Source organism: Andrena cerasifolii, chromosome 9, assembly GCF_050908995.1.
Source record: "Andrena cerasifolii isolate SP2316 chromosome 9, iyAndCera1_principal, whole genome shotgun sequence".
NCBI lineage: Eukaryota > Metazoa > Arthropoda > Insecta > Hymenoptera > Andrenidae > Andrena > Andrena cerasifolii.
Window position 1 is genome coordinate 5,700,610 of NC_135126.1, and position 25,273 is coordinate 5,725,882.

The 25,273-nt window shown below is 45.6% G+C and overlaps 1 protein-coding gene across 9 annotated transcripts; it reads right to left on the reverse strand.

Annotated features, from left to right (window-relative positions):
- Positions 1 to 6,024: 6,024 nt before the first annotated feature.
- On the reverse strand, positions 6,025 to 24,427 carry LOC143373077 (histone lysine acetyltransferase CREBBP). 9 transcript variants are annotated; one of them, XM_076819941.1, is made up of 21 exons: positions 23,326 to 24,427; positions 21,641 to 21,796; positions 19,708 to 19,907; positions 19,236 to 19,610; positions 18,860 to 19,154; positions 18,481 to 18,789; positions 15,538 to 18,401; positions 15,298 to 15,455; positions 13,831 to 13,941; positions 13,617 to 13,751; positions 13,055 to 13,531; positions 12,818 to 12,983; positions 12,410 to 12,580; positions 12,085 to 12,318; positions 11,769 to 11,999; positions 11,571 to 11,690; positions 11,177 to 11,478; positions 10,672 to 11,085; positions 10,281 to 10,590; positions 8,284 to 8,794; positions 6,025 to 8,184 (listed from the first exon to the last, which is right to left on the reverse strand). In XM_076819941.1, exons 1-21 carry the CDS (start codon positions 23,402 to 23,404, stop codon positions 7,709 to 7,711), a joined length of 8,094 nt encoding a protein of 2,697 aa, XP_076676056.1. In that variant the 5' UTR covers positions 23,405 to 24,427; the 3' UTR covers positions 6,025 to 7,708. The 9 variants fall into 9 exon arrangements, with proteins under 9 accessions (XP_076676056.1, XP_076676052.1, XP_076676053.1 ...); XM_076819937.1 differs by having other exon boundaries at positions 6,025 to 8,562; positions 8,596 to 8,794; positions 10,281 to 10,593; XM_076819938.1 differs by having other exon boundaries at positions 10,281 to 10,593; positions 23,326 to 24,426.
- Between the last annotated feature and the right edge of the window lie 846 nt (positions 24,428 to 25,273).

Here is a 25,273-nt window from a genome sequence, read left to right on the forward strand (position 1 = left end):
ATTACACGACGCTTAATAGGCACGGGTGGATGAAGGACAGACACAGCGCGGGATACATAGTGGTTAATTTGCAATTCAATGCTTAACGCGGTAGACGCCGATCGATATTTAAACCTAGCCTCCGTCCACGATTAGCTGTGTTCGTTGGCACTTTCCAACGCTGGTTTACCCTTCCCGCGGCGAATCGACTATCTCGCGCGGACGGAAAAGCTGAATAGTCCAGGCTGGAATGATTCATAAATCGTTTATTAAATATTTGTTTGTTTTTTTTTGTCTTCTATACAATTCCTTTACGAGGGTAATATCGGTGTCGCAAACCAGTCGTCACTGAAACAAAACGCGTTAAAGGGGTTCGTACAAAGTCGGAGAAGGAGTCTGTAGTGATGCGGCGAACGATCCTGTGCAAGCCAGGGTCCATTTCTTTTTACATAAATAATGCAACGCGTTCGAGTGGAATGTCTCACCATCAAAGTCACGTCGGCATGGTACAAAAGGAGGCTCGATATACTTTACAGGACGATCACAACTCTTATTCGAACACGTGTACACGGTATAAAATGGAGGATCGCGTAATGCGCGGGGATCTTAGTTACAGTTTTGTTTCGATATACAGGCTCTTCCATAATCCGTGGTACAATCGAAATCGGCTGATCTCTCGACCGAAAGTCAGTCAAAGGTATAGAATAAAGTGTACTCGTAAAAGGCTTCGCTTTCGAGAGGATCGTTCTCAAATTTAATATCTCGAGGGTTGCACTCCACCAAAGCTGAAGAACAATTTTCTCGAAGAAAAAAAATAGAAGCGAAGCCTTGTACAAGGAAATATAGTATCCCCGTACATTTCACTCAATTTCAGACGAGGAATCACCTGCTTCGTGGTTGTGCTACGCATCACGGGATCTTATACCCAACATTTACTCCTTTGGACGAATATTGTTCCGCTTAACGTACTTGAAACATTCCTCGTCGCGGTTGATCGCCACGAGCGCGGCTTCCAAGTATGCATCAAGCGCATCTCTCTCTCGGCACATAGAAAACTTCCTCTCGTCACAGCTCGCTATTTGCTACAAATTGTCTATACACATCTATACATTGAGCTTTCTTTGGTCGGAGGCGCGGTCCTCCGCAACGATCGTAATAAATATTGTTGTTACACGTGTATTGCACGTCTGTGCACAATATATATATATATATATATATATATATATATATATATATATATATATATATATATATATATATATATATATGTATATGTATGCATGTATAAATGTATCATCTAATTGTAAGTGTACGTATAGATCAGCAGGGGACTCTATAACTTCCTCCTCTCGTCATCCGTCTAATACCGTCCCGCAAGGATTCATCACCATCGGAAGAAGATAAACCGAGCGATCTATTCGGACTTTGGCCAACGAAGGAAACACGGCTCCCTATTTAAGGATCCGCTAAGTAATTCGAGCCTCGACGAATCCTCGCGGGCATATTTCGCGCGCATCTCACGATCCACGGATACGATGGACCAGTGATGAGCAACCTTCGGCCAGTAGTGGGCCAAAAGTGGAGACCTGATACTCTACTCGGGTATATTAAATACTTAAATATACCTTAATCGAAGTATTTTAATTTATGGGGTGAATTTGTTATTTTGTAATATAGATTTACAATTGAAAAAAAAACAATTGCAGGCCGCAGGTCAGGAGGGCCAAATGCGACCCGCGGGTTGCTGCGTCTCTGCGATAGACCGTGAAATAAACGAGATATTAAATAAAAAAAAAAAGGGCGATTGTTAATCAGAGATCCACATCACCGAGGGAAATGAGCATGTATCCCGAGGGCTAGCGCGGTGTTGGCCCCCGCTCGCGCCCGAGGTTTATCCGAGAGCGCACAGATACAACGTCCAGTATTTCAAATGATCATACGTAAACTTTATTTCGTCAAATATCTCCAATTGTGTTAATGGTACGGTATGTATAAATATATACACATGTATGTATAACTCTTATATGTCGGTCTCGTTTACGTTGTTACATTACGCTGCGATCGGTTAAGAGATTAGTTCCTCCTACACGCCTGAGGGAAGCGGGCGCGGGGCTCGAGCGCAACCGGAACGGGGGAGGGCGAATGTATAAGGGGGATGAAAACACGGGGAGGGGGGGGAGAGGGAGGGGGGAAGAAAACCGGCTGCGCTCGTTTGCATAATTTAGTCCCGGCTCGCTTTTCGGGTCACCGTTTCGATGAGGATGGCATCGAGGCAGTGAGAGCCAAGGAGTCCCTTGGAGAACCAAGATCTCGTCGCGTGGAAGTCGCAAGATTACTCTACGCTACGTTTCTTTGTCTCTTCTCTTCTCGTCGGGGGTGGGTAGTCGAACAAGACGAGCGAGCAACCGAAATGGCAATCGAGAATCACTGAAACGAATCGAACATGCCTCGCATTCCTCCTCGCGTACAGAGGATCTGACACAGTTCGTCCGACAGGCCGAGACCAAGGGTGCAATCGCGTTCGAGCGGTTAATCTTGCTTGTAAATCGGAGCGATTCCCTCGTCCGGATCAAGAGGCAGGAAAATCGTCGCTCGAGTGCGCGTGCGAATATACAAGGTGCGCGCAACGAACGCGAAATAAGGGCGGGGAGGGAAGAAAGAAATCATCCTTTTGTGCTAAAGGAAATAATAAAAAATAAAAAAAGGTAAAAATGATCGAACGGTCGAGCGAGCTTCAGTCCCTCCGCGCGCGATCACTAGGAACCGAAGTGTTTTAATAAGATCGCTCTGCCCTGTTCGGAAGCTAAGAGAAAAATAATTCGTTCTTTCTTAGTGACTTTTCTTTTCTCTTTTTTTTTTTTTTTTTTTTTTTTTTTTTGAGCAGGATGTTGGTCTTTTCGTACGCGTATGTACATGCGTGAACCTGAGCTGAGAGAAAAATAAAAGTGGAATGTACTTTTAAAACTTGTTTTTTTTTTTTTTTAATAATAATGTAACAATATTCGGGGTTAAATATTCATGAACATCAACATACAGTGTCCTTATCTACGTTACAAATCGTCCAGAGGAAAACGAAGTCTTTCTTTTCTTTCTTTTATTTCACGTCCAAGAGTATAAAACCGTAGCAAAAAACCTAAATTCACGTTTTCATCATCACCGAGCGGATCGCGAAGCTAGCGTCTCGCGCGCTCTTACAAAAAAACCGAACGTACGTATGTTACAAAACGCGTTTACAAAAAAAGTAATAACGAATGAGATAGGGGAAGAGAAAAACAGAGAACAAAAAAGAACGAGGGCGAGAGAAGACAGTAACTAATGCTTTTTCCTAAGTCACTCTGCGAGAGCGGTCTTTACAGCGGGATAGTAATTACAAAAATGTATATATGTATACTTGAATGGCGAGAGACGGTGACAATTGCCTTTCTTTTCCTCCATTCGCGTGTGTACGTGTGTGGGCGTATCCGTGTGTCTCGTTCAGCGAGAACGACGAGAATCCCACCGATAGAAATAAATAAAGGAACGACGCGCATCGTTAAGTATTGTACAACATTTATCGTGACCGATGCAGTGTTGGATCAGGATCGGGGGGGATTGAGAGAGCGCGTGTCGCGGTCAACGTGTCTCTCAGTCCCCCTCGAGTTTCCCTCCCGGGGGAAATTAAAAGAAAATGGGACCGGGATGAAGGCGGTGCGTGTGAGTGTGTGTGTGTGTGTCTCATTTCTTCGCTCATCTGTTTCCACCTGGAGGGGGGGATAAACGTTACATTTGCGTCTCATTAGTCGTTTAATTAGACAATCAATTCGCTATTTACGAAATGTCATAAGAAAAAGTAGTACTCTATAGTCGGTATTCCAATAATAATAGCGTATTAATAATAATCATTATTATGTTCGATAGGTTTCATCTGTGGTTATCGTCTATCTGTTAATAATAATTAATTTATTAATTAATCGTTCACTTCGTCGTCGATATAACCGCGGCCTATAATCGTGTGCTCGTTTAATATAAAAAAGAAAACAAAAGTCGTATAATATATATTTATATATAGCGTTGTATCGTTCGCATCCTCGTTACAATAATAAATTGCCCACGAACAGCCGACGTGCCAACGGCCGAACACCCGACGAGCCGAACCCGCCCCCGGTTCCCTTGGCTCCACCGCGTTCACCCCTCCGCGCGGAACATTCCAGCGGCCCCGCGATCTCTTTCTCGATGTTCGGAGTACGCTTAAAATCCATTTTTACACTCGCAATCCCCCCCGAACACGCTCGAGAAAGAGAAGCTCCTTTCCCCCCCCCGCTTCCCTTTCCCAGTTTCTTTCTTTCGTCTCGCCCCCGGGCACGCGCCGCGAGCGAACTTGGTCCGTCGCGACCGCTCCACCCTTCTTACAGTTAATTTAATAAAAGCAATCGATAAAATAGAAGCGCGGATCGTCGGGGGTGTATCGGCACGCCAACAACGTTCGAACGTCCGCACTTAAACGAGCCTGCTACCACAAATGGTATACCACTTTCTGATTTACAACACTGCCCTAAACACAGCCATACTAAGCCAAATACTTTTGGGTTCCTTTTGTCGTTTACGATTATTCACCTCTCTCCGCTGGGGTGAAAATCGTTCATTTAAATCTACAGTCTCGATCACCGCCCGTATGCACCTCCGTCGCTCGTGTTACTTTTGCCCTGGAAGCTTTGCCGGTCAATCTCCTCGCCTGCCGTCTCTTTTTCGCGGCCGTTTAATCCACTTTCGTTTTCTCCCCTCAGAAACTGCGTGTACACGAAATGCGCCTACGACTCCATTCGATTCGTTCGTCTTTTCTTCAACCCGCTTGACATCGAAGCGTCGCTAAGTATTATCGGTGCTTTCCATTGCGTTTGATGCGATGAACAAAAGAAAGGTGCGAAGAAAGACAGAGAGGATGGGGGAAGAGAGAGAGAGAGAGAGAGAGAGAGGCAATGTACAAAGAAAGGAATGTTTCGTGGATAATTCTCGCCGGACGATAGTTACGCGAAGCGCAAGAAAATGATACGCTTGGGAAAGCGCGACTCCCGATCGCCTTCCAATATTAAGGCTCGACGCCGAGTCGATTCTATTTAATGATCCTCCCCGAATTGTCGGTGGTGTTCGAATGAAAGCAAGATCGACTGGTGACCTTAATCTAATTCTTTCGCGACCCCTTTTTTTTTCTTATCGAACTTGCCGCTGCATGGCTAAAAAGCTTTCGAAGCGAAATGTATCCGTTTGGTCTCCGTAAAAAGACTCTTTTTTTTTTTATTCTTCGAACGGATTCGAAGGGCATCGGTGTACCAACGTGTAATAATTAATAATAAACAAAACCATCAATACGCACACGCGGATCACGTAGGACGATTTAGTATGTCGCGCGCGTGTGTGTCTGTGTGCATACATAAGCGAGTCGTGTGTATTGTTATACTGTGTTCTTTTTTCGTGAGTCGTGATCCCTTTTCTCTCGACAGTAAATCAACGGTTCCTAATCTCGATTCGCATGGGTGGGCCAGCATTGTGTACATCGCGTGTATCCGAAAGCTACTCGACGAATACGGACTCTCGAAACACACCTCTCTTGCACGCATCATCCGTTGCCATTATCAGTTAATCATTTAAATAGGTATCGAAGAAAAAAGAGGGAGGAGAAGTTACATTTACAATTTACTATGATACAGCACTGGCATAGTCACGTAGTGTCGGTATATACGTGTTTTGACGTGTATCTCTGTTGCGCGCGTACGCGTGGCGTGCGTGTGTGTCTCTCTGTCTGTCTGTATGCGTGTGCCTGCGCGTGCGTGTATGTGTCGTTTGCGTTGTCCTCTATCGTGCACGACGGGCTTGCGCAAGCCCATGCTGATAAACGCGCGTATGTGGATCCCTTTCTCGCTTTTCTTCCCGAATAATACACTCTATACTCATACGTTTGAATTTTTTGCAATAATATTAATAATAGCAATAATGATAATAATAATGATAATAATATTAATAAGAATCAATAATATTAATAATAATAATAAATTCATAAGAGACGGGGAAATTAATAATAATCGTTATTATTATCGTAATAATAGTATAGTATGTACAAGAACGCTTTTCACGCGAGGGCCCAGTTACGGTTACGCTTCGTAGCTACATATTTTGATTCAACTGTACATGGTTGGACCCCCGTATTTGAAAAACATTTGCTTTTTTTTTCTTTCTCTTCATCATCGTCGTCGTCGTCATATTCGCCTTCAAAATTAACACGATTTTGTTTATATAAATTCCTCCCGTACTAGCGAATAGCAGTGTTTGTCGTGAATTTCTACTTTTTGGTTGCGACACCGTTAATCCGCGTTCGTCTCGCCTGTCCTGTCACAAATGAGAGGAGGAGAAGAAATCGTCCCTTTCGCGGCGGGGACAATCCGTCGAGCAGATTCTTTTTTTTTTTATCCGTGGATTAATTTCAGAATGATCCATAAAATTTAATGGCGCTAAGGTACAACCTCCGGCAGCCGTAGCGATCTCTTAATAACAAATTAGCCTAAGTTAACATTACTTAACTTTTTCACTAAATTCTGTTCTCCCTTCTTTCAAATACATACAGTGTCGTCGGTATTTCTTTCGTTTCTTTTTCTCTCTCTCTTTCTCTCGCTCTCTCTCTCTCTCTTTCTCTCTCGCTTTCTCTCGCGCTCTTTCTCTCGCTCTCTCTCTCTCTCGCTCTCTCTCTCCCTCTCTCTCTCTTTCTCTCTCTCTCTATATCTTCCCATTTCATACAGCCCTTCTTCTTTTCGTTCGTTTGTTATATACTTTGCATCTTGTCACGATAATAATAATAGTGGTATATAATAACTGCATATAATCGCTACGCTAATAGTATTTTGAACTATTAATTATTAATTAACGTTAAGTATACACAACACATTTGTACGATTTCACTCAGCTTGCACGAGAGCAGCAGCGAGGGAAGGTGGTAAAGATGTAAAAGGTCGTGTGTTTGTGTGTGATGGGGGGACAGAGGGTGGAAGGGCACGGCACGATAGGGCACGGCAGGGCGGGGGGTCGGGGAGGAGCCTGGTGTGTGTATGTATCCTCTCATGTATGCATGTGGTTTATTTCGGGGAGAACGTACTCGATAGTCTTTCTCTTGATTTTACTTTGTCGTTTCGAAAAAAATTTCTCGTCGTTCCACCGGTTTTCGATTAGGGGCGTAGAATGGGGTAGCCGGGGTTGAGGTACGACAGTACAGAGTAACGTAAGAAGAAGTGTTCAAGTGTCCATTGAGCCAGCTTGTTAACATTTATCTTCGCGGAGCATCTCTAAAGCAGCACCACATCACGCTGTGTATCGCTCCTGCACCTTAACTCGCAGATAGAAATTAGGGAACACGCGCTGTTATCCGGATTAATTTGGTCGCACCAGGTCGGTTCAGGCTACTCTCTCTGACCTTCGTCGTCGCGGCTCAGACATCGCGGAGCACTCGGCGTCAGTGTACCGGACGTGGAAGTAGTTTTATACCTGATATATCTCCACGAAGCTAGGAACGCAGAACGGATGGAGGTTAACGCTCTCTGCCTCATGGCAGGGAGCTGGGAACAGCGACCGTCCTTCAAACGGTTGACATACGACGTCGCGAGATCATCGCCGTCATCGTCGCCGTCGTCGTTGTCGTCGTAGTCTTCGTCGTCGTTCGCCCATTAACATACCAATCACACGTATCGACCGACTTCACTAACAGTCACTACAATCCTTCGACAAACTTGGAGAGTTGGTCTTGCGGCGTCATGGGCGTCACTTCACTGGAGTCCGTGCCGCTGGTGGGCGGTGGCGCCGGAGACGGATGATGGGGCATGGCGCCCGGGTGGCCCGTCGGCGCGCCGGTACCGCCGCTCAGCTGCGACAGCATCATCTCGCTTGGCCCTCCGAGCTCGTGAGCCGGCGAGTGGGTCGGCGTGCCGTGAGGCGGGTGATGATGGGGCGACGGTACCGGGCCCGACCGGGGCGAAGGAACTGGTTGATTGCGCGGGGATGGAACTGGTCGCGGGGAAGGATTCGGTTGAGGAGATCGTATGGGTGGCGGAGATCGAACGGACTGCATGAGTTGTTGCTGTACAGAGATCCCTGGAGGTCCCATCACACCTTGCGGAGAAGGTACCGGGGGTGGAGTTGGTTTTAAACCGGGTTGACCGTAGCCTTGTTCGCTAAAGCCACCGTAACCTGAGGAAGAATACGCGGAATCGTGGCAGACGTTAGACCACGAACCACCATGCGGCTCGACGAATCTCGTTTTGTTGTCGAGAATCAAATGATTCTTACCGAGAAGGGACGGCCTGATTGGTCGCTGTTGACCGTAAGGTGGTGCTGGTGGTTGCGTGAACGGTTGCTGCTGCTGCTGCTGCTGTTGTTGTTGTTGCTGCTGCTGCTGCTGCTGCTGCTGTTGAGCCTGCTGTTGTCTCTGCATCACCAGCATTTGTTGCTTGTACCACTGCGGCTGTTGCTGAACAGGTTGCTGCTGTTGTTGTTGCTGCTGTTGAGCCTGCTGCTGTTGTTGTTGATTCAGCATCGCTTGTATCTGCATTCTGCCTTGCTGCTGCTGTTGGTGCTGTTGCTGCTGCTGCTGCTGTTGAGCCTGCTGCTGTTGCTGCTGCTGCTGTTGAGCCTGCTGCTGCTGCTGTTGGTGCTGCTGCTGCTGTTGTTGAGCCTGTTGTTGCTGTTGCTGCTGAGACATCATATGCTGCAAACCAGGTTGTTGTTGCGGCTGATTAGGACCCAAAGGGCCGCCGACTCCTCCGCCGTACTGACCACTTTGTTGCTGAAGGGCAAGCGCCTTTTTATTAAAAAAATCACATGGTAATCGAAATTGTCAAAACCATAGAGTATAAACAGTAATAAACAGTAAAATGAGATTGGGCTTCCGTTTCCGGTAAGTGTGAGAGCAGCAAGCGCCGTGCGACAGGTGAAAGGAAAGAGCGAGAGAAAAGTGAAGGAAAGATGGAGAGAGGAAAGAGAAAGGATATGGGAGAAATTAGAGGAGTTAGGAAGAAAACTGGAGGAACTGGAAATACATCATAGAGAAAATAGGAGCGAGAGTAGAGATAGAAGAGGTGTACAGAGTAGGGGAGAGGAAGCATGGTGATAGCGAGGCTAAAGGATTAGGAGCAGAAGAAAGAGGTGATGGGTAAAAATAAGGATTTGAAGGGGAGGGAGGAAAGGATAGAGGACGACCTGGCGGTGAAGGAAAGGGAGACGCAGAAAAGGTTGAAGGAAATCGCGGAAGGAAGTAGAAAAGGAAAAAGGGTGTGGGTGTTATATGGGAGGATAGAGGTGGAGGGACAATGGTGGAGATGGGAGGAAAAAAGGAAAGTGCTGGTAAGAGGTGACACAGGGGGAAGACCAAGGGGGGTGGGGTTAGAGAGGTGTGAAAGGTTGACGCGGGGGAAGGACTGAACGGGAGAAAGAAAGAAGCAAAATTACAATTTTTTTCGCCATCATAAATAATAAGTGTTCGAGAAGGATTTAAACTTTTAAAATCTGAAAAATAACAATTTTTTTTAGTTTTTTCGGACTTTTTTCGAAATCCGTTTGTCACGCGAGAAAAAGTAATACAACATAAAAGATGCTCCTTGTCTGCATCTACAATTTTTGTTTGACATATTTTTTCAGGTAAGCAATAACTTGGAAGATATTATATAAAATCGACTTTGTGAGCTGTTAAGTAATTATTTAAATATCCAAAAAAAAAAGAGCCACCCTAGTGTCTATCCTTTATTAACACTATCTTGTAGTAAAATTGGGTATAGGCAGGTGTAGACGCGTGTGTAAAAGTGAAACAGCACGCCACGCAATGCAATTATATCTTTTCAACAGCGTAGCGCGGTTCCTCATACCCACAGTTCGCATTCCAGATATTCTATAGTTCAATGGTTATACCGCAACCAAAAAAAATTCTCGTAATTCATATTGGTTATAACGTAACCAAAAAGAAAAAAGAAATCCCCCAATTGGTCATACCGTAACCAAACAAAAATCCCGCAAAGATATTGGTTATACCGTAACCAAAAAAATTCTCGTCAACGATAATGGTTATTCGTAACCAAAATCATTTAAAGAAAAGTATTAACTCTTATGTCATGACTTTTAAAATTTAAGTTACAACAATTATAAATAAAATAAATAGACGTAAGATAGACGTAAAGACTAGAGTAAGGACCGTAGGTGTAAGGGGAAAGGAACGGAAACGGAGACCTTGTAACCCTAAGGGGAACAATACAGAATACATACATACAGTAAAATGAGATTGCTTATTGTCATACCCGTTGCTTGATGAATGCGGCCATTATCGGTGGATTGCTTTTGAGTATTTGGAGTATTTGGTTCTGCTGCTCAGGAGTATGGGGATTCTTGAGAGTCTGCATGAGTTGCTGCAATACGTGCTTGTGCATGTTACTTTGAGTCTGCGGTCCGACTTGACTGACCGGGCCACCGATTACTCCTGGCTGCCTCGGCATCTGTCCACCCATCGCCATCACCTGCTGCCCTGGGTGCTGCTGTTGTTGCTGCATCAGCTGTTGCGGCGTCTGCTGCCTCAGACCAGGATTCTGCTGCATCACCGCAGGTTGATACCTACTGGGAATGGCAATATTTTTATAACGGACCCCCTTTCGCGACACAATTCAATTACATATTATTTAGATAGAACAATACCTTGGCGTCCACTGATCCATTGGAATGAGATGAGTACCACCGGGATTCGGCATTTGGACGGGCATCGGCCGCTGCATTTGAGGCGGAGGCATCACGCCGCCAGTTTGTCCTCCTACGCCAACACCGACACCGACACCGCCGCCCGGCGTCACTTTGCCATAGCCCACGTGCGGCGCCTGCTGTCTTGCGGCTTCCTCTTGTACTTGCTTAACCACCTGGAGGACATGAGCAGGCGGCGTTTGCGTGCCAGGCTTCAACCCTATCCCAGGTTGATGCGGCGAGGGTAGATTGGTAGGGCTAGTCCCTGGTTTCATGGCAACACCGGTCGTCATAGTGACGTTGGAAGTTTGTTGCCCAGATTGTATCGCTCCTACAGCACCCGTCGGTCTCGTGTTCATCACAGCCATTCTTCTCCTGTAATCAGTAAAGGATCCATTGGTTAAATACGCGGCCTTAGAAGTGCTATTCGATCTTGCTAGTATTTTAATCCGTATCTCCTCATTACCTTAACAATTGCGCTTGTTGTAACCGTTGCTGAAGTTGCTGTTGCTTCAGCTTGTGTTTGATGTTCGAACAGAATGGGACAAGACACTTAGTCTCCTGGCAGTGTTTAGCATGGTAACAGCATAGCGCTATCAATTGTTTACATATTGGACAGCCTCCATTCGTCTTTCGCTTGCAAATCTTTGTATGCGTTACTACTCGCTTCATCTTCTGGCAGCTGGATAGACGACAGTTAGCATCTCTGCACTGGCACGCGTGCACCAACGATTGAATACATCTCTGTATCGAAAGTTTACGCGCCTCCTGTTTAAAAATAGAAACGTCACCGTGATATTTATCGTTCACGTCCGTTACAATATCAACGTAACACTCAAAACAGGAGAACACTACTTTACCTGTGGATTTGCTTGTTTGGCATCGGCCGGCGATGAACCATCATCCAGATCTAAACCAAGTTTCTCCATATGATGAGGATGACCATCTTTCTCTTTACAGCTTATACATAGGTCAAAGTCCTGTCAGAGTAAACGATAACGTCAGATTTGGCAACGGAAGACGAAAACAATGGCAACAAGTGTTACTTCGATACTCACATCACAAACTGTACAGTGATATCTCGTTTCTACATGACTCTTACAGTTATTACAAGTATAAACAAATTTGTCTTGGCCTTGGTTGTGTAATTCGTACAACATGGACATGGAGCTGAATTTCGCACGCCTTAGAGAAGAGAACTCGTAATGTCTTTCTCTAGCCATCGTAAGGAAAGCATCGCGACCATCCATAAGGTCGCAGTTAATAACGGGGTCAGGATCCTGAATCGGCTGTAATAAACGCAAGTATACATAGCGACGCGAGCGCTTCGTAAATCGAGGAATCAGTGAATACAGAATAATTCCGGGCACTTACTGCTAAACTGGCTGCACTTTGAGCACTATGCAACCTGATGACGAAGAATACTTCCTTGTGCTTCTCCATGGTCGCAAAAATTTTCGCAGACAGGTCGTTCCCAGTCTGAGGAGTATTAGACTTTTTACTATTCTTCCTTTGATTCGCTTTGGATTTGTTTGATTTTTTGGCCTTCTTCTGCCCCTTCTTCTTGCCATCCGGACCTGTTTCCGAATCTTCCGACAAGGAGAAAATCTGAAACAAGATTCGGGCACGCCCGATCAGTAACTTACTTTGCAAGAGAAGTGTATCTTGCTCTGGGTCATGTATTATTAAATCCGCATACCGCATTGGCGGCGGCAGCTTCCGCAGCTTCAGCCTGTTTGCGTTTCTCTTCCTCTTCTTGGTCTAATTCTTTAATACTCTCTTCCAAAACATTCGGCCAGAAATCGCCCTCGAAATATGGTAAATCGGCGGCCGACGACAGTTTGTCTTCCATTGCTTGTTTTAGAATATCCTAAAATAAATAAATAAAAATTGATTCACCGATTCGATTGCGCTCACCAGTGCCGAATTAGATAACGTTTATTCAATTGTCGTCTGTTAATCCTATGTTCATATCTACGAAATCAATATGGACATTAGCTTTCTCAAACGTTGCTTTTAGTCTCCCTTGACACCCAAGAGTAACAGTTCACTCTCGGATAACACTCGAGACTGTATTCCCGCATTAGATTAGATCATCGCTACTAACTTTGTAATCGAGCACGATCCTCTCGACCATGCCTTTGTCCAACATTTTCTTGTACCATTCCTGTAATCTCTTAGGCTTTGGAATCTTTTGTTCTTGGGGGTGGCAGTGAAAGATGTAGTCGTCTCCTTCGGAAGGTGGACAGGCCCAGATGTGAGCCATTGTGTACCTACACGGAAAGCAATCGTGACAGACGCGAACACGCGACGCATATGATTCCATGAATCACTGCCAACTTACCCAAGTTGTTTCGCGTAATCCAAGTATCCAAGAAGTATCTCGTGATACACTGCTGTTCGGAATTGTTTAGGCCGGAAAAAGTGTACAGAGTCCAAGTACGCTATGTAGACCCTTCTGGTGTTAGGTGGCGTACACTCGCTGCCATACTCCTGCACGTGCATGCCGAAAAAACACACGTCCGTGCCATCAACCTCTTCAAATGCAAACAACGCCTTCGCCCTGTACGGAAATTCCCCGGACATGTCGCCGTTCTCGACGAACCTGCTTCTCATCCCGGGTTTAACCTCGACGACTTTATCACTGGATGCTACGACTCTGATCGCGACTTCGCCAGCACCGGCTTCCTTTTTTTTCAAGAAGTTGTTCACTCGTGTTTCTATATAAGTTCCCAATTTAGTCACCGTTAAACGTTTCGCGTTAAACTTGTTCTCCTTACGTTTCTGGCCCTTCTTCTTTAAACAATTATCACAAGTAAATCTGCAAGGTAGAATATCTCATGCATTCAATGTGACCATTCTGCAGAGCAGCACTCGCGAGCGTTCCGCAGTATATGCCTACTTACCCTAACGGCCAAATCGATTCCATGTGAAGCACGCAAATTTGATGCACTTTTCTACCGCAATCTGTACATACAACAAAAAGCTCCAATTCCAAATGATCGTTCTTCATTAACTGGAACTGTTCCTTTTTAATGGCACTGCAATAGAAAGCAACCACTCACTCCACAGTCCTTTTGCGCGCGGCGAGAAATCGGTATCTACGTTTGGAAAACTCACGTCTGAGGTTGCGTTGGATCATCTCCCAACGTCACAGTGTCACCAGGAATGTCGTTGAAACATTTCTGACAGAAGGTGTATCTGTCGGAAACAAGACCATATGCCTTTAAACTATTGTTCCCCGATAGTGTTTAGATCCAAATTGCAATTCGCCAATGTCATGCGTGCATCGTACGAAGGTCAATATATTTTTTGTTTCCACGCCCCAGCGGATGTATCCAAATGTTGAGTATCCAATTTTGATAAACGTTTTGTTTACATTTGCAATTATACACATGCAAGTAAGGTATTTTGCCAATTATATCGTTGCATTTTTTTATTTTATTCCAAAAGTTGTTTCGGAAGAGAATCATCGTTCAGTTTGATTAATGTGTTTTATTTATATATATTTTTTTTTATTCGTTATTTTTGTTTTACGTTTTATTTGTGTTTTCATTGATAGTGTCGGGTGTCCAATTTCGATCGTCCAATTTCCAAGTATCAATTTTTCGTTTGGCATGAAGTAGTAGAGTTGGAAAGAAGCAAGGGGCGCGGGCAACACAAGAAGCAAGCAGCAAACAAGGATTTTTGTGTGTGCGTGCGCAACCCATGGGTAGAGCGAAGGTAACATACAAAGAAGAGAAGAGTGCCATTGTTAGACACGATATATTATATACATAAATTACTAAGTTGCATATACCCAAGAGTTACATACGATTCTTTCGTTAAGCAAGATCGTAAAAAAAGCATCTAAGTTTGAAGTATCACTACGTCCGAAGTTGTATGCCCCTTAAGTATATGCGTAATAAAGTTTAATCTTTACACGCTGCGAGCGTTACGCAAAAATACACTCATCGATAAACATATTCTAATGGCAATAAAAGAATTTAAAAAAAAAAAAAATAGAAAGGGAAGAAAAACTTGTTGGTCAGGAGACTGGCCTGCATCGACTGGTATCATTCGAAACAGGCTAATATGCCTGCCAATTTAATCTGGCGTAATTCGGTGTAGAACATTTTTCTTTTGCAGAAATGCACTGGTAAGTCGAATATGCGCCCAAAGGGAATTTCATCAATTGATCGAACTAGATTAGGATAAAACTAAGGTTACTATTATAGGAATCGGTGATGTAATATTTCTACGTTTTCAGGAGCCTCGGAAAAAGAGAGCCACGGGTGCCGGGAATCGAACCCGAGCCGTCCGCGTGGTAATCAGCAGCGTTAACCACCACGGCTACGCCGACTCTCCGTGGCCTCTTCGTCCGGGCTCCATGTTATGATGGGGGTTCCTGATCCCACACTATCCTTTCAATACAACTTGTCTAAATCATCTAAGTAAAGAAGTCGCTAGAGGGCAAGATGGAGATAATAAAGAAAACCTACTAACAGGTTCCCATCATGCAAACTATTTCTCGTTTCTCAAATGAGTTATCTTGTGAATCCTCTGGTTAAGCGTAGTTATTCCATCAAAATCCTTCGGTATACTGACCTATTCTGATAAGAGTAGTACTTCGCGTCTCTCGGTATCGTACACAGCTGTTTCCCGTAGCAACACAGTACTTGCGGATTGAACGTGTACTTTCTACCGCAGCAGTAACCGAGAGCCTGCATCACAGGATCTATCTCTTGCTCAAAAACCTCCGAGAGCTAGAATCAATGAGAAATGTCCGTCGTTTCATTGCCCGTGCATTAGTGGCTACAATAACTGGAAGATTGAATTAAACGTTACCTTGGTGCAGTATCTGTAAACCCGAGATGTTTTACGATTGTAAAGCCACGCGTTGTCGAACATGATCCACACGTCATCGACGTACTCCCATGGATCACTGTATTGCCCTGTGTCCAATTTCCTTTTGATTGTCGACAGATCCATCGGTTTCTTAACGATTTCGAAGTAGTCGGGAATCCCGAGGGCCTGCGGATCGACGGGTTGCCTGAATGGTATAGACTCCGGATCCTGGCGGTAGAGTTTCTCCAGAGTCGGCATCAACGCCTGGCGAAGTTCGTCCGGCTTGAACAGACACAGCCGTTTCTTGTCCGTCGACGTTCCGCTCGGCTGTATGGGCTCAGGGACCAACGGTTTAATGTCCGGCGTCGTGGTGTCCTGGCTGGACATAGGCGTCACGGGCTCCTCCTTGATACCCGAGCACTCCTCCTTCACGATACCCTCTCCAGATCCTTCTTCCATCGGTTCAGTTTTGATTTCCGTTTTCATCGATTCGTCGCTGTTGACGCTCTTACCACCGTCCATCCTGTGATTCTCGGAGCCGTCCTCCTGCTTGATCTCCATCTTCATGCTCTCCTCCTTAATCGAATCCAGCTTCCCTTTATTGTTATTCATCGGCGGACTAGGAGAATTGTCACGATCCAGGGCGGCCGTGATGGCGGCCATTTGCGAAGACATCGACGAGGTTCGTGGCGCGTTGAGCGCGGCCCTCTCCTGGGACGTCATCCCTTTGCCGAGGCTCGCTAGACCGGCCGGGGACGGTGTGGTGCCAGGATGAGGGGGTGTTTGATTGGCGGAAGATACTGTCTGATTGGGTGTCATCAATGAAGGAACTAATGGCGTGTTAGGCGTGGAAGTGGTAGACTGAGGTCCGTTCGTTGTAGTCGCTGGACCAGGACTAGGCCCGCTGGATGCGGGAGGTGGGATCGTTTGAGGAGTCGACGTGCTGATGCCGTTGTCGTTGGGCGTTGAAACCGACAGAGGTCGACTATTGTTAAACTGCTGATTCTGCTGGCTGTTTTGTTGCATACTGTTGAATGGCGACGGGGCTTGCGGCAACGACGTAGTCGTCGCGCTTTGATTCGAGGTGCTCGACGGTTGCTGTGGCTGCGACTGACTCTGTTGCTGCTGGTGTTGATGCGCGATCGCTACTTGCGCTTGCGCCAATCTAACTTTCATAAGGTCGGGGAACTGATGTTGATTCTGTACAGGAGAACTGTTAGGTAAACCGGAAGTGCCGTTCGAAGTTGGAAATTGACTAGTTGTTGCGGATGTGGTGGTGGTTGTTAAATTTGCCTGCGGCATTTGCGGCTGCCCGAAAGGACTGAGACCAGGATTTGGAACGACGTTGGGGGTGGAAGTCGACTGTCCGTTCGGACTAGGGCCCGGTGGACCGACTAAAATTCCTTGCTGCTGCTGCTGCTGCTGCTGCTGATGTTGTTGTTGCTGCTGCATTTGTTGTTGAACTTGAGCCTGAGCCTGGGCTTGAGCCTGGGCCTGAGCTTGAGCCTGGACTTTGGTTTGGGCTTGGACCTGCACCTGCTGCTGTTGTTGCGCTGGCTGCTGCTGTGGAAACTGCATCCTGTTATGGGGAATGCCTATTGAAGGTATAGTTCCAAGTGGACCCATGCTCGGCGAGTGACTGCGCAAGCTAGGAGTGACCGTTCCAACCGGCCGTGACGGCGGTACAACCCCAACACTGGGTGGAGCGCACGGCCTCAAGCTCGGGCCAGACGGTCCGGAAGGTTGAGGTTGCTGTTGCTGCTGCTGCTGGGCTTGCAGTTGCTGCTGCTGCTGTTCTTTTCGCTTCTGCCGCTTCTCCTCCAATTCTTTCTGAATCTTGTAGATCTTCTCGGCAAGTAAGTGGTAATATTCCGATCTCGAATTGGCCATTTCGTACATGTCCCCTTCAACTTTCCGCGCATACGCAACCAGGTTATGCATCCGTTTGTCCAGCATAGCCTGCGGGTCTGGAGTTGGAAATATCGCTTGAACCAATTTGTGAACAAGGTGATTTCTAAGATCCGGAGTTACAGACTGATGCCAGTCCTTTGTTCCCTGCACTGGTGTCGCTGTTACTTGCCCTGGCTGAAGTCCGGCTGGAAGTTGAAGGCTCGTTAGCCTGTTTTCGCCGGGGACAGTGAGCTGTCCTGAATCGTTCAGACCGAACAATTGCTGCATATTCGCGGCAGCCGCCGCTGCAGCGGGCGTGGGTCCACTGGTAGGCGCGGCCTGATTGCCCGCCACGCCGACTGTATTGGGATCGGAATTTAAAGGAAGAGATACGTTCGGGGCGACCACTTGCTGACCGGCGCCGACCACCGACTGACCGGGAGCCGCCTGAGCTTGAGGCTGAGTTAGCCTGACGTTTCCTATTGTGCCAGGCGCTCCCTGCATCCCCGGCGCTGGGATTCTTCTGGTAACGCACTGGCCAGGCACCAAACCAGGTGTTGTTGTAGGACACTGAATACCCAGAGCGTCGTATGCTCTTCTCACATCGGTTGGACTCGGATTTGGTTGACTATTTGGTTGCGTGGTGGATGCTGCGGCAGCATTTGTGGTTTTGTTCTTGTTCGCTTGTTTCAAGGGTAAACAGACAGGGCAATCGTTTCGATTACAGTGCTTCCAATGGCTAATGATCTGTCTGGAGGAGCTACAGTGCGGCACCGTGCAATGTTTCCCTGCCTGACAAGCAGTCATATGGGTCAGAACGTTTTTCATGGTCTTACAATCGGGCAGTGTGCACTGCCAGACGTCGCCGTTCGCTTGGCTCTCGCGTCGTTGACATTTATGCGCGTGAAGCAACAGAACTAGTTGCTGTTGAATGAGTTTACGTTTTTCTGGATCTGCAGTTGATTTCGTAGCACCTGATAATACGAGATCCTTTCCTTAACTAAATTCGTCTTTTTGGGATAATCCTGGCGGAATATAGAAACGAATACTTACCAGTCGGAGCACCGGCACCGGGTATCTGACCCTGAGTAGCTTGCTGCGGACCTGGTTGCCCTCCGCTTGGTGCACCGGACTGAGGTTGAGCTGGACTTGGCGTGGGTGGTTGAGCTTGTTGCGCCATACCACCCTCCTGACCACCCACGACGGTTGCGGACCCAATAGGACCTGTTGTTCCTCCGAATCTACCAGCAGCTTGCATGGCGGTCATACTTGTTCCCACTCCTTTCTGCTGGGGCGCAACAACTCCGACAGGACTATTAGTACACACGGTAACACCAGGCCCTTGTCCACTGCCTGGAGACGCTGCCGAGGGATCACGTGTTTCAATATAGTTCTGAAACCCGTCGGTTACATACACGCTTGATATACTTACCATAGCCATAAGGGCTGGATGCACCAATTTGCCCCATGTTCGGCATATTCGCCATGTTAGGAGGAGCTTGCATTCGTGGGCCGCCTTGACCAGGACCAACGATACCGACTTGATGTACTTGCTGATGCGGACTTTGACCCCTCGCTGGACCAACCAAATGAGCTTGTTGTTGCTGCTGCATCGCTACAGCTCTGGTGTTCATTATCCCAGGTCCATTTGGTATTTGAGCAACGCCATGATGAGACGCAACGCTTGGATGATGAATTCCTTGAGTATTAGGCCCCATCATGGTTACCTAAAATACACGAGTCTCGTGATTCTACCTGTCGTAATGTTATAGTATTTTCGCATGAATCTACGCGAATGTAAAGCTTACAGTATTTAAAGGTTGTTTGTTCAAGCTGTTGGTCACAATTAAACTTCCACCCGCCATGCCACCCATACTATTATTCCCACTAGCGCTGCTGGTCATAACTATACCAGTATTCATTCCGCCTGGCATCGACATGGTAGGATTACTGCCGGCCATGCTCATCGACGATTGAAGGCTACCCATAGAATTTGCGATGGACATTTGATTGTTGGCCAAAGAGCTGGCTATGCTACTTGGTAAATTTCCCAGACTGACAACCATTTGCGGATCGACTACTTTAGAGACAGAGACATTCGGTGGGGACTGCATATTCGGACTTTTGTTACCCAACGTTCCAGCTGCCATCGCTAAAGAATTAGTAACCATATTCTTGTTGCCCTGCGTCAAAATAGATTGGAATCACACGATATGAAATATTATTTCGCCTGTAATGTACATGTACGTGTATACGTATGTATATTTTGTGAATACAAACTTGTTGCTGTATTATGTGCTGCGGAAGTTGTTGCTGTTGCTGATGTACGTGTCGCATTTCATCACCGTTTTGCTGCCCTGGACCTGGGCCCGTTGCCGGTGGCTTAGCACTCTCTGTTGCTGAACCCCAAGACGCCGATTGCAACAGATCGTCGGGTAGATCATTTTCAAGATCATACATATCTGTGTTTGTTATGTAATCTGAGAATAGATGTTTACATTAGTTTACATAGGTTCCTAATATCCAAAATGCTGCAAAAATTACTGGTTACTACAAAAGTAAGATCATCGAATACAGAATGGTCGTGGAGACTATACTTTGATGCTACACATATCTATCGCTCTGTTAAGTTAAACTTCCTTCAAAGAGTAGAATTTATAAGAGGGTCCGGCATTATAGGGACAAAAAGTTACTTTTCTAGATAACCAGTTTAAAATATTAAGATTAGAGTATGATATTAGATGTAACATGTACCATAGAGACCAAAAAACCATTAGTAATATTACAAGGATGAGATTCAGCACCGTCACCATAGGTTTTATCCAAAGTTTCGATAGTAGGATCTTTGTATTACCGTGTAACGTTCGATGCGTGTTGTATAATATATCTGCATGTAAAACATACATGCACATATATGTACGCACGCACATACTTTGTAACACTTATATACATGTCGTGTTTTGAATTACAGAAAAATCGTATTTATTCAATGCAAATTAACCTAAAGTATTGGAATACATTTGTCGCAAAAATGTACTTTTCAACTTACTTGACTATCCGTGATTGATCATACATTAACGGAGAAAAAAGGGGTCAAATGCAAATATACGAAGAGAAGAGGGTAAAAAGAAAAATTTAAAAAAAATATATATATGTATATATGAGAAGATGCTACAACAAACTACGTATAAATATAAACAAACAAATACATAAATAAGACATGAGACATACACTGCATGAGCATAACTTAAAGGAATCCATACTACAGCGGAATAAAAATTTGTTCACAATAAAGTCGTGCTAAACTACAAAAGCATTAAAGCTATTGATGGCAAACTTTAGAGTAGACAGTCATGCGAAGAAATCATAGTCACTCTAAAGAGTATATATATACATATATACTATATATATATGTATATATATACAACTGTTTGCAAATGAAATATTTCTTAAATATTGTAACATTAAAAAAAAATTTTAAAATAAACAAAAAAGAAATAAAGTTTCTGAAACTCGTACAACTTCTTTTATTTAAATTTTCGGTACCAATCACCTGCAAAGTATTAACACATCTGAATAAAGAGGAGCATATTTACCTACCTAAAAGCCTATTTCAACTTTATCTTAATGAAAATCAATTTGTTGTCTTGAAACTTATACGTATTACTTAATATACTTCCATCCTAGTGTAAAGGTCTAGAGCTCTGTGCATGTGTGTCGCATGTCCATATTATATTTATTACTTCTAGATGCATTTAAATCTCTGTATCACGTGTTAAATGAAAAATATCCCTTTACATTTATGATTTTGCCTACGATATCAAGTGCGATCCAATTTTTCTCCAGTATCTTAAGAAAATCAATCCGTGTCTGGCGTATAAAGCGTTATATCCAGTATACTTATTTTTACATTGATGTTTTCTTTTATCGCGCAAATAAGCAATGCAATCTTTCCCGCTGTGGGTTTTCTAAGTCGACTTTATTGAACCATAGTGACAATATGCCAAAGCTGTACATACTTTCCGAGGGAATACAAGAACTTTAATGATAAAAACTTCTCTAACTGGTAAACCATGAGATAAATTGGAGGTAATCGAATGGCTTTACAACTCGACGGTATTAATAAATGAGATGAATGGACAGACAAACAAATTTTTGCAGTGCTGGACTTAATACTTTCCAACTTCTTGCTGGGTTTTGTAATAATATTTACTTCTTTTCTGGACGGTATGGTTGTTCCAATGTGGCTGCAGCTGATGCTGTTGCAGATGTAGCTGTTGTGGCGGGCCCTGCATTTGTTGCATGTTACCACTGCCACCTCCCCCGTAGTTTGTATAAGCATGGTGCATCATTAGAGGCGCCATACCCACTACATATATATATCACAGTTTTTATATCAGACTGTGGAGAAACTGCCTATGCTCTGGATCTCGGCATTTAAGCAGCAGAAACAGCCCAAGTTTTCTCTCGGGTAACACTAGTACCATGTAACTGGACCGACGCACGCGATTGCGAGCAACGAAGGCTATGTCTGCTACTTAGTTTCTGCAACCTGACTAGATGTTCCAATTTTGTACATCGAATATTTAAGCGACACGATGGTCATTGATTCAATTCGGGAATACATGAGATATTATTGAGTTCAGAAACTGTTAAGGCGATAAGAGAGTACTTAAAGAAAGTAAGAATAGGAGATGGTTAGCGCATCGATCATGCCAGCAAAATGTCATGTTTTACTCATTATTTTAAATTTCCATGCATCTGCCATGCACTACAAAAGTGAGATATAAGAAGTCTAAAGACAGCTAAAAGAGAATAAAAAAATATATATGACGCACTATTATTCCTTAGTGTTAAACCAAAGTGAGGGAAATAACGTGCAACAAGACAGAAGTTATAGATTGTTTAGATACATGTAATTACTCATCGAAACACGGAATGCTTTCTGCAACCTCTGAGCAAAATTTTATACACTATACGCAAATTGCTCGTCGTCTAATATCGAAGAGTCTTCGGCGTGCACATTCCTTGGTAATGACAGAACAAACTTTGCATTCTTTGTATCCAAACAATGACCCCTCTGCACTAATCCATTTAAAAACACAATCCACGCGATTGACTCTGTTTGTGGCTTTAAATTTACCCTAGCCAATGACAGTGCTGTCATAACACACCGATTTTGCGAATAATCTGTCGTTTCGGCAAAATAAAGTTCAATGCAGTTCGCATGAATCGCAGAGCCTCGAGCGTGCTTTCGGATCGTTCGCAATATCGTTCGAAGCACGATTGCACAAATCGCAGTATAGTGTAGTTCCAGCGACGGTATTTCTCGTACGGTTTAGGTTAGTTTATAAACGGTTAACTAACAACCGGGGATAATTACGATCGTTGCGCGGGTCCGATAAAGGAAATGTATTTGACTTTGAACGGTGTTGGAATACACTTAATACAGGGCCCCTGTCAAAGGATGACACTCGTGGCGCAAAACGAAACAATCAGCTACAACCACAACGCTTCTCTGAGGAGTCGAGGAATATGAATCTAATCGTGAGAAACAGAAAAACAAACAGAAAATACGATGGCCTCGAGAGGAGCCCTCGGTAATGGAGACAATACGAGGGTGCAGAGAAAAGACCGAAGCGTCGACCATGGGGTAATTTTGCTCAAAGGTCTTAGTCCGTCAGCGACTTGACAGTAATGCCACTTCGAGATGATCGAGGCGGGCATGTACGTTTGTTTTCTGAATGAAACGAGAGAGAGAGACGTATGCGGCACTTATAGGCCACTTGGTGCGACTAGTAGTCAGTGAATCCCTGAAAGGTTAGCCGCGTGATGCGACCCCTGTCTATGTAATTCAGCAAAGTTTCTGGATACGCTCGAGACGAAGAGAAAACTCACCCGCGGAGTCCGATGTCCCCGGGAAGTCTCCGAGCTTCGGCCGCTTGTTCGGCGGGCCGTCCACCATGTGTTCGGCCATGGTTTCTTTTCAGGGTTAATTTCTCGTTTCAGAGTGTTTACTGTCGGTAGCAAGTAAGCAGCAGCGGCAGCGGCGGCGGTGGCGGTGGCGGCAGCGAGTCGTCGAGTCGTTGAGTCGACCGCACGCACGCACGCAGGCGGCAGGCAACCAGGCAGGCAACCAGGCAGGCAGCCAGGCACGCACGCACGCAGCCACGGGTATACACCACGGGTAACACACACGGGGCGAAACTCTGCACTACGCCACTAGAAGACCGCTGCTGCTGCTGGCGAAGCCGACGATTCTGGTTACTGTTGCTGCTGCTGCTATTGTTGCCGTTGCTGTTTCTGCTGCTGCCGCTTCTCCCTCTTCGTCGGTGAAGCCGCGAAAATTCACCGAGCTCTTAGCGTATTCACAGGCATGACAATAACAATGAGAACCGCGGCGCGTGGAGCGTCCCCGAGCACGCTTCGTTACACGATCAACCATTGGGCATCGTCGGGGGTACGTCGAACCCCGCGCTAAAGCCCACACACGCACACACAGTAAATTTTGTCGACGGGCGCACGGCCACTCGCGCGAGCCACGGGTGCAGGCCGAGAAGTAACCAGGGCTATCGTCGAATATTGCTAATCGCGATGATCACCACCGTGATATTAAATGCACACACTGTATATACCGGACGAGGTGTTCGCGTTTCAATTCGTTTTACTTAGTCGGTCGCGCACGACTCGTCAAACACTCGAGTGTGGCGGACTGGCTGCGCGCACGGCGCTAGCTCGCAGCAACGATATCGCTCTCGAGGCCCGCTGGCACCATCTTCCTCTCCTCTTCTCTCGCCTTGGCACACTGCGACACGGGGCGCGCGAACGATCACCGCGGACGCGGCTCGCTTTCCCCGCACATTCGAGGCAATCACGGACGCCAGGAGGCGAGAACGATGAAATGAGTCGGCTCCGGGGCGGCCACCGCGCGCCACAGAAATTCGCTCGGGAAAAGCGATCGCGAGAGTTCCGCACCGCACGAGTATCGGCTAACGTAAAATGGCGGCTGCTGTTGACGAGAAGTTTTTCTACGCTTGTCAGAAAATGTCCGACTGGTTCCGTATGGTTACCGTGACCGTAGACTGGCCGCCCGATTGGCTCCCACCGTCACGTGATCCATCGGCCGCTCGCTATTGGCCGAGCCGCCGCGAGGCCACGAACGCCGTGCTTATAGTCACGCCGCCGGTCCAACAGCCACGAGAACTTCGTTTATTCCTCTGCCGCCATTTGATGATGGCCGGTCTCGCACAGTGGTTGCGTGACGCTCTTTAAACCAGCTTTATTATTATTAGTTTGGCGGTACGTTCGCGTCGAAGTTTAGCCATTCGAATCGTATATGCCAAGATATTTCTGTAATAACCTATCACTGTACTCTCCGCTCCGATAGTTTACGTATCTCGAGAAATGCCGAGAAATACCCTAGCCTGATTGTTTCCTGTCGCCGGATTATGTCGGAACAGTGCGATTCGCGCGATTTGCCACTTTGCGTCTCGAACATAGATTTACAGCAACTTTTCTTTCAATTCTGTGTCGTATTATTCTGCACGCGTTACACTGTCTTGCATTCCATTTTTACGCATCAGACTGTTAGACATAGATCCATCGATACCCGCTCCACACGAATCAAGAGCAAAACGTCTCACGAACGCAAAGATAAATTGCGTTAACATTGTTACAAAAACAGAATTCTAATGAGTCATTTTACACATTATAATCGTAACGATAGTATACATATACTTGAAATGATCGTGAATATGTCCGCCATTATTATGTAATACCATTGAAGCATTACTGAAATCTTAGAAATTATATGAAATAATTTTGGTACGTTTACTATTATTAACAT

What these genes read in the sequence shown, in the direction of transcription:
- LOC143373077 (XM_076819933.1), bottom strand. Translation starts at nt 23,404, where the DNA reads ATGGCCGAACACATGGTGGACGGCCCGCCGAACAAGCGGCCGAAGCTC. An exon ending in GATTACGCGAAACAACTTGG is followed by an intron (nt 12,984 to 13,054) that starts GTAAGTTGGCAG and finishes CTTTCCGTGTAG; the next exon opens with GTACACAATGGCTCACATCT. An exon ending in AAAGTGCAGCCAGTTTAGCA is followed by an intron (nt 12,000 to 12,084) that starts GTAAGTGCCCGG and finishes CGTTTATTACAG; the next exon opens with CCGATTCAGGATCCTGACCC.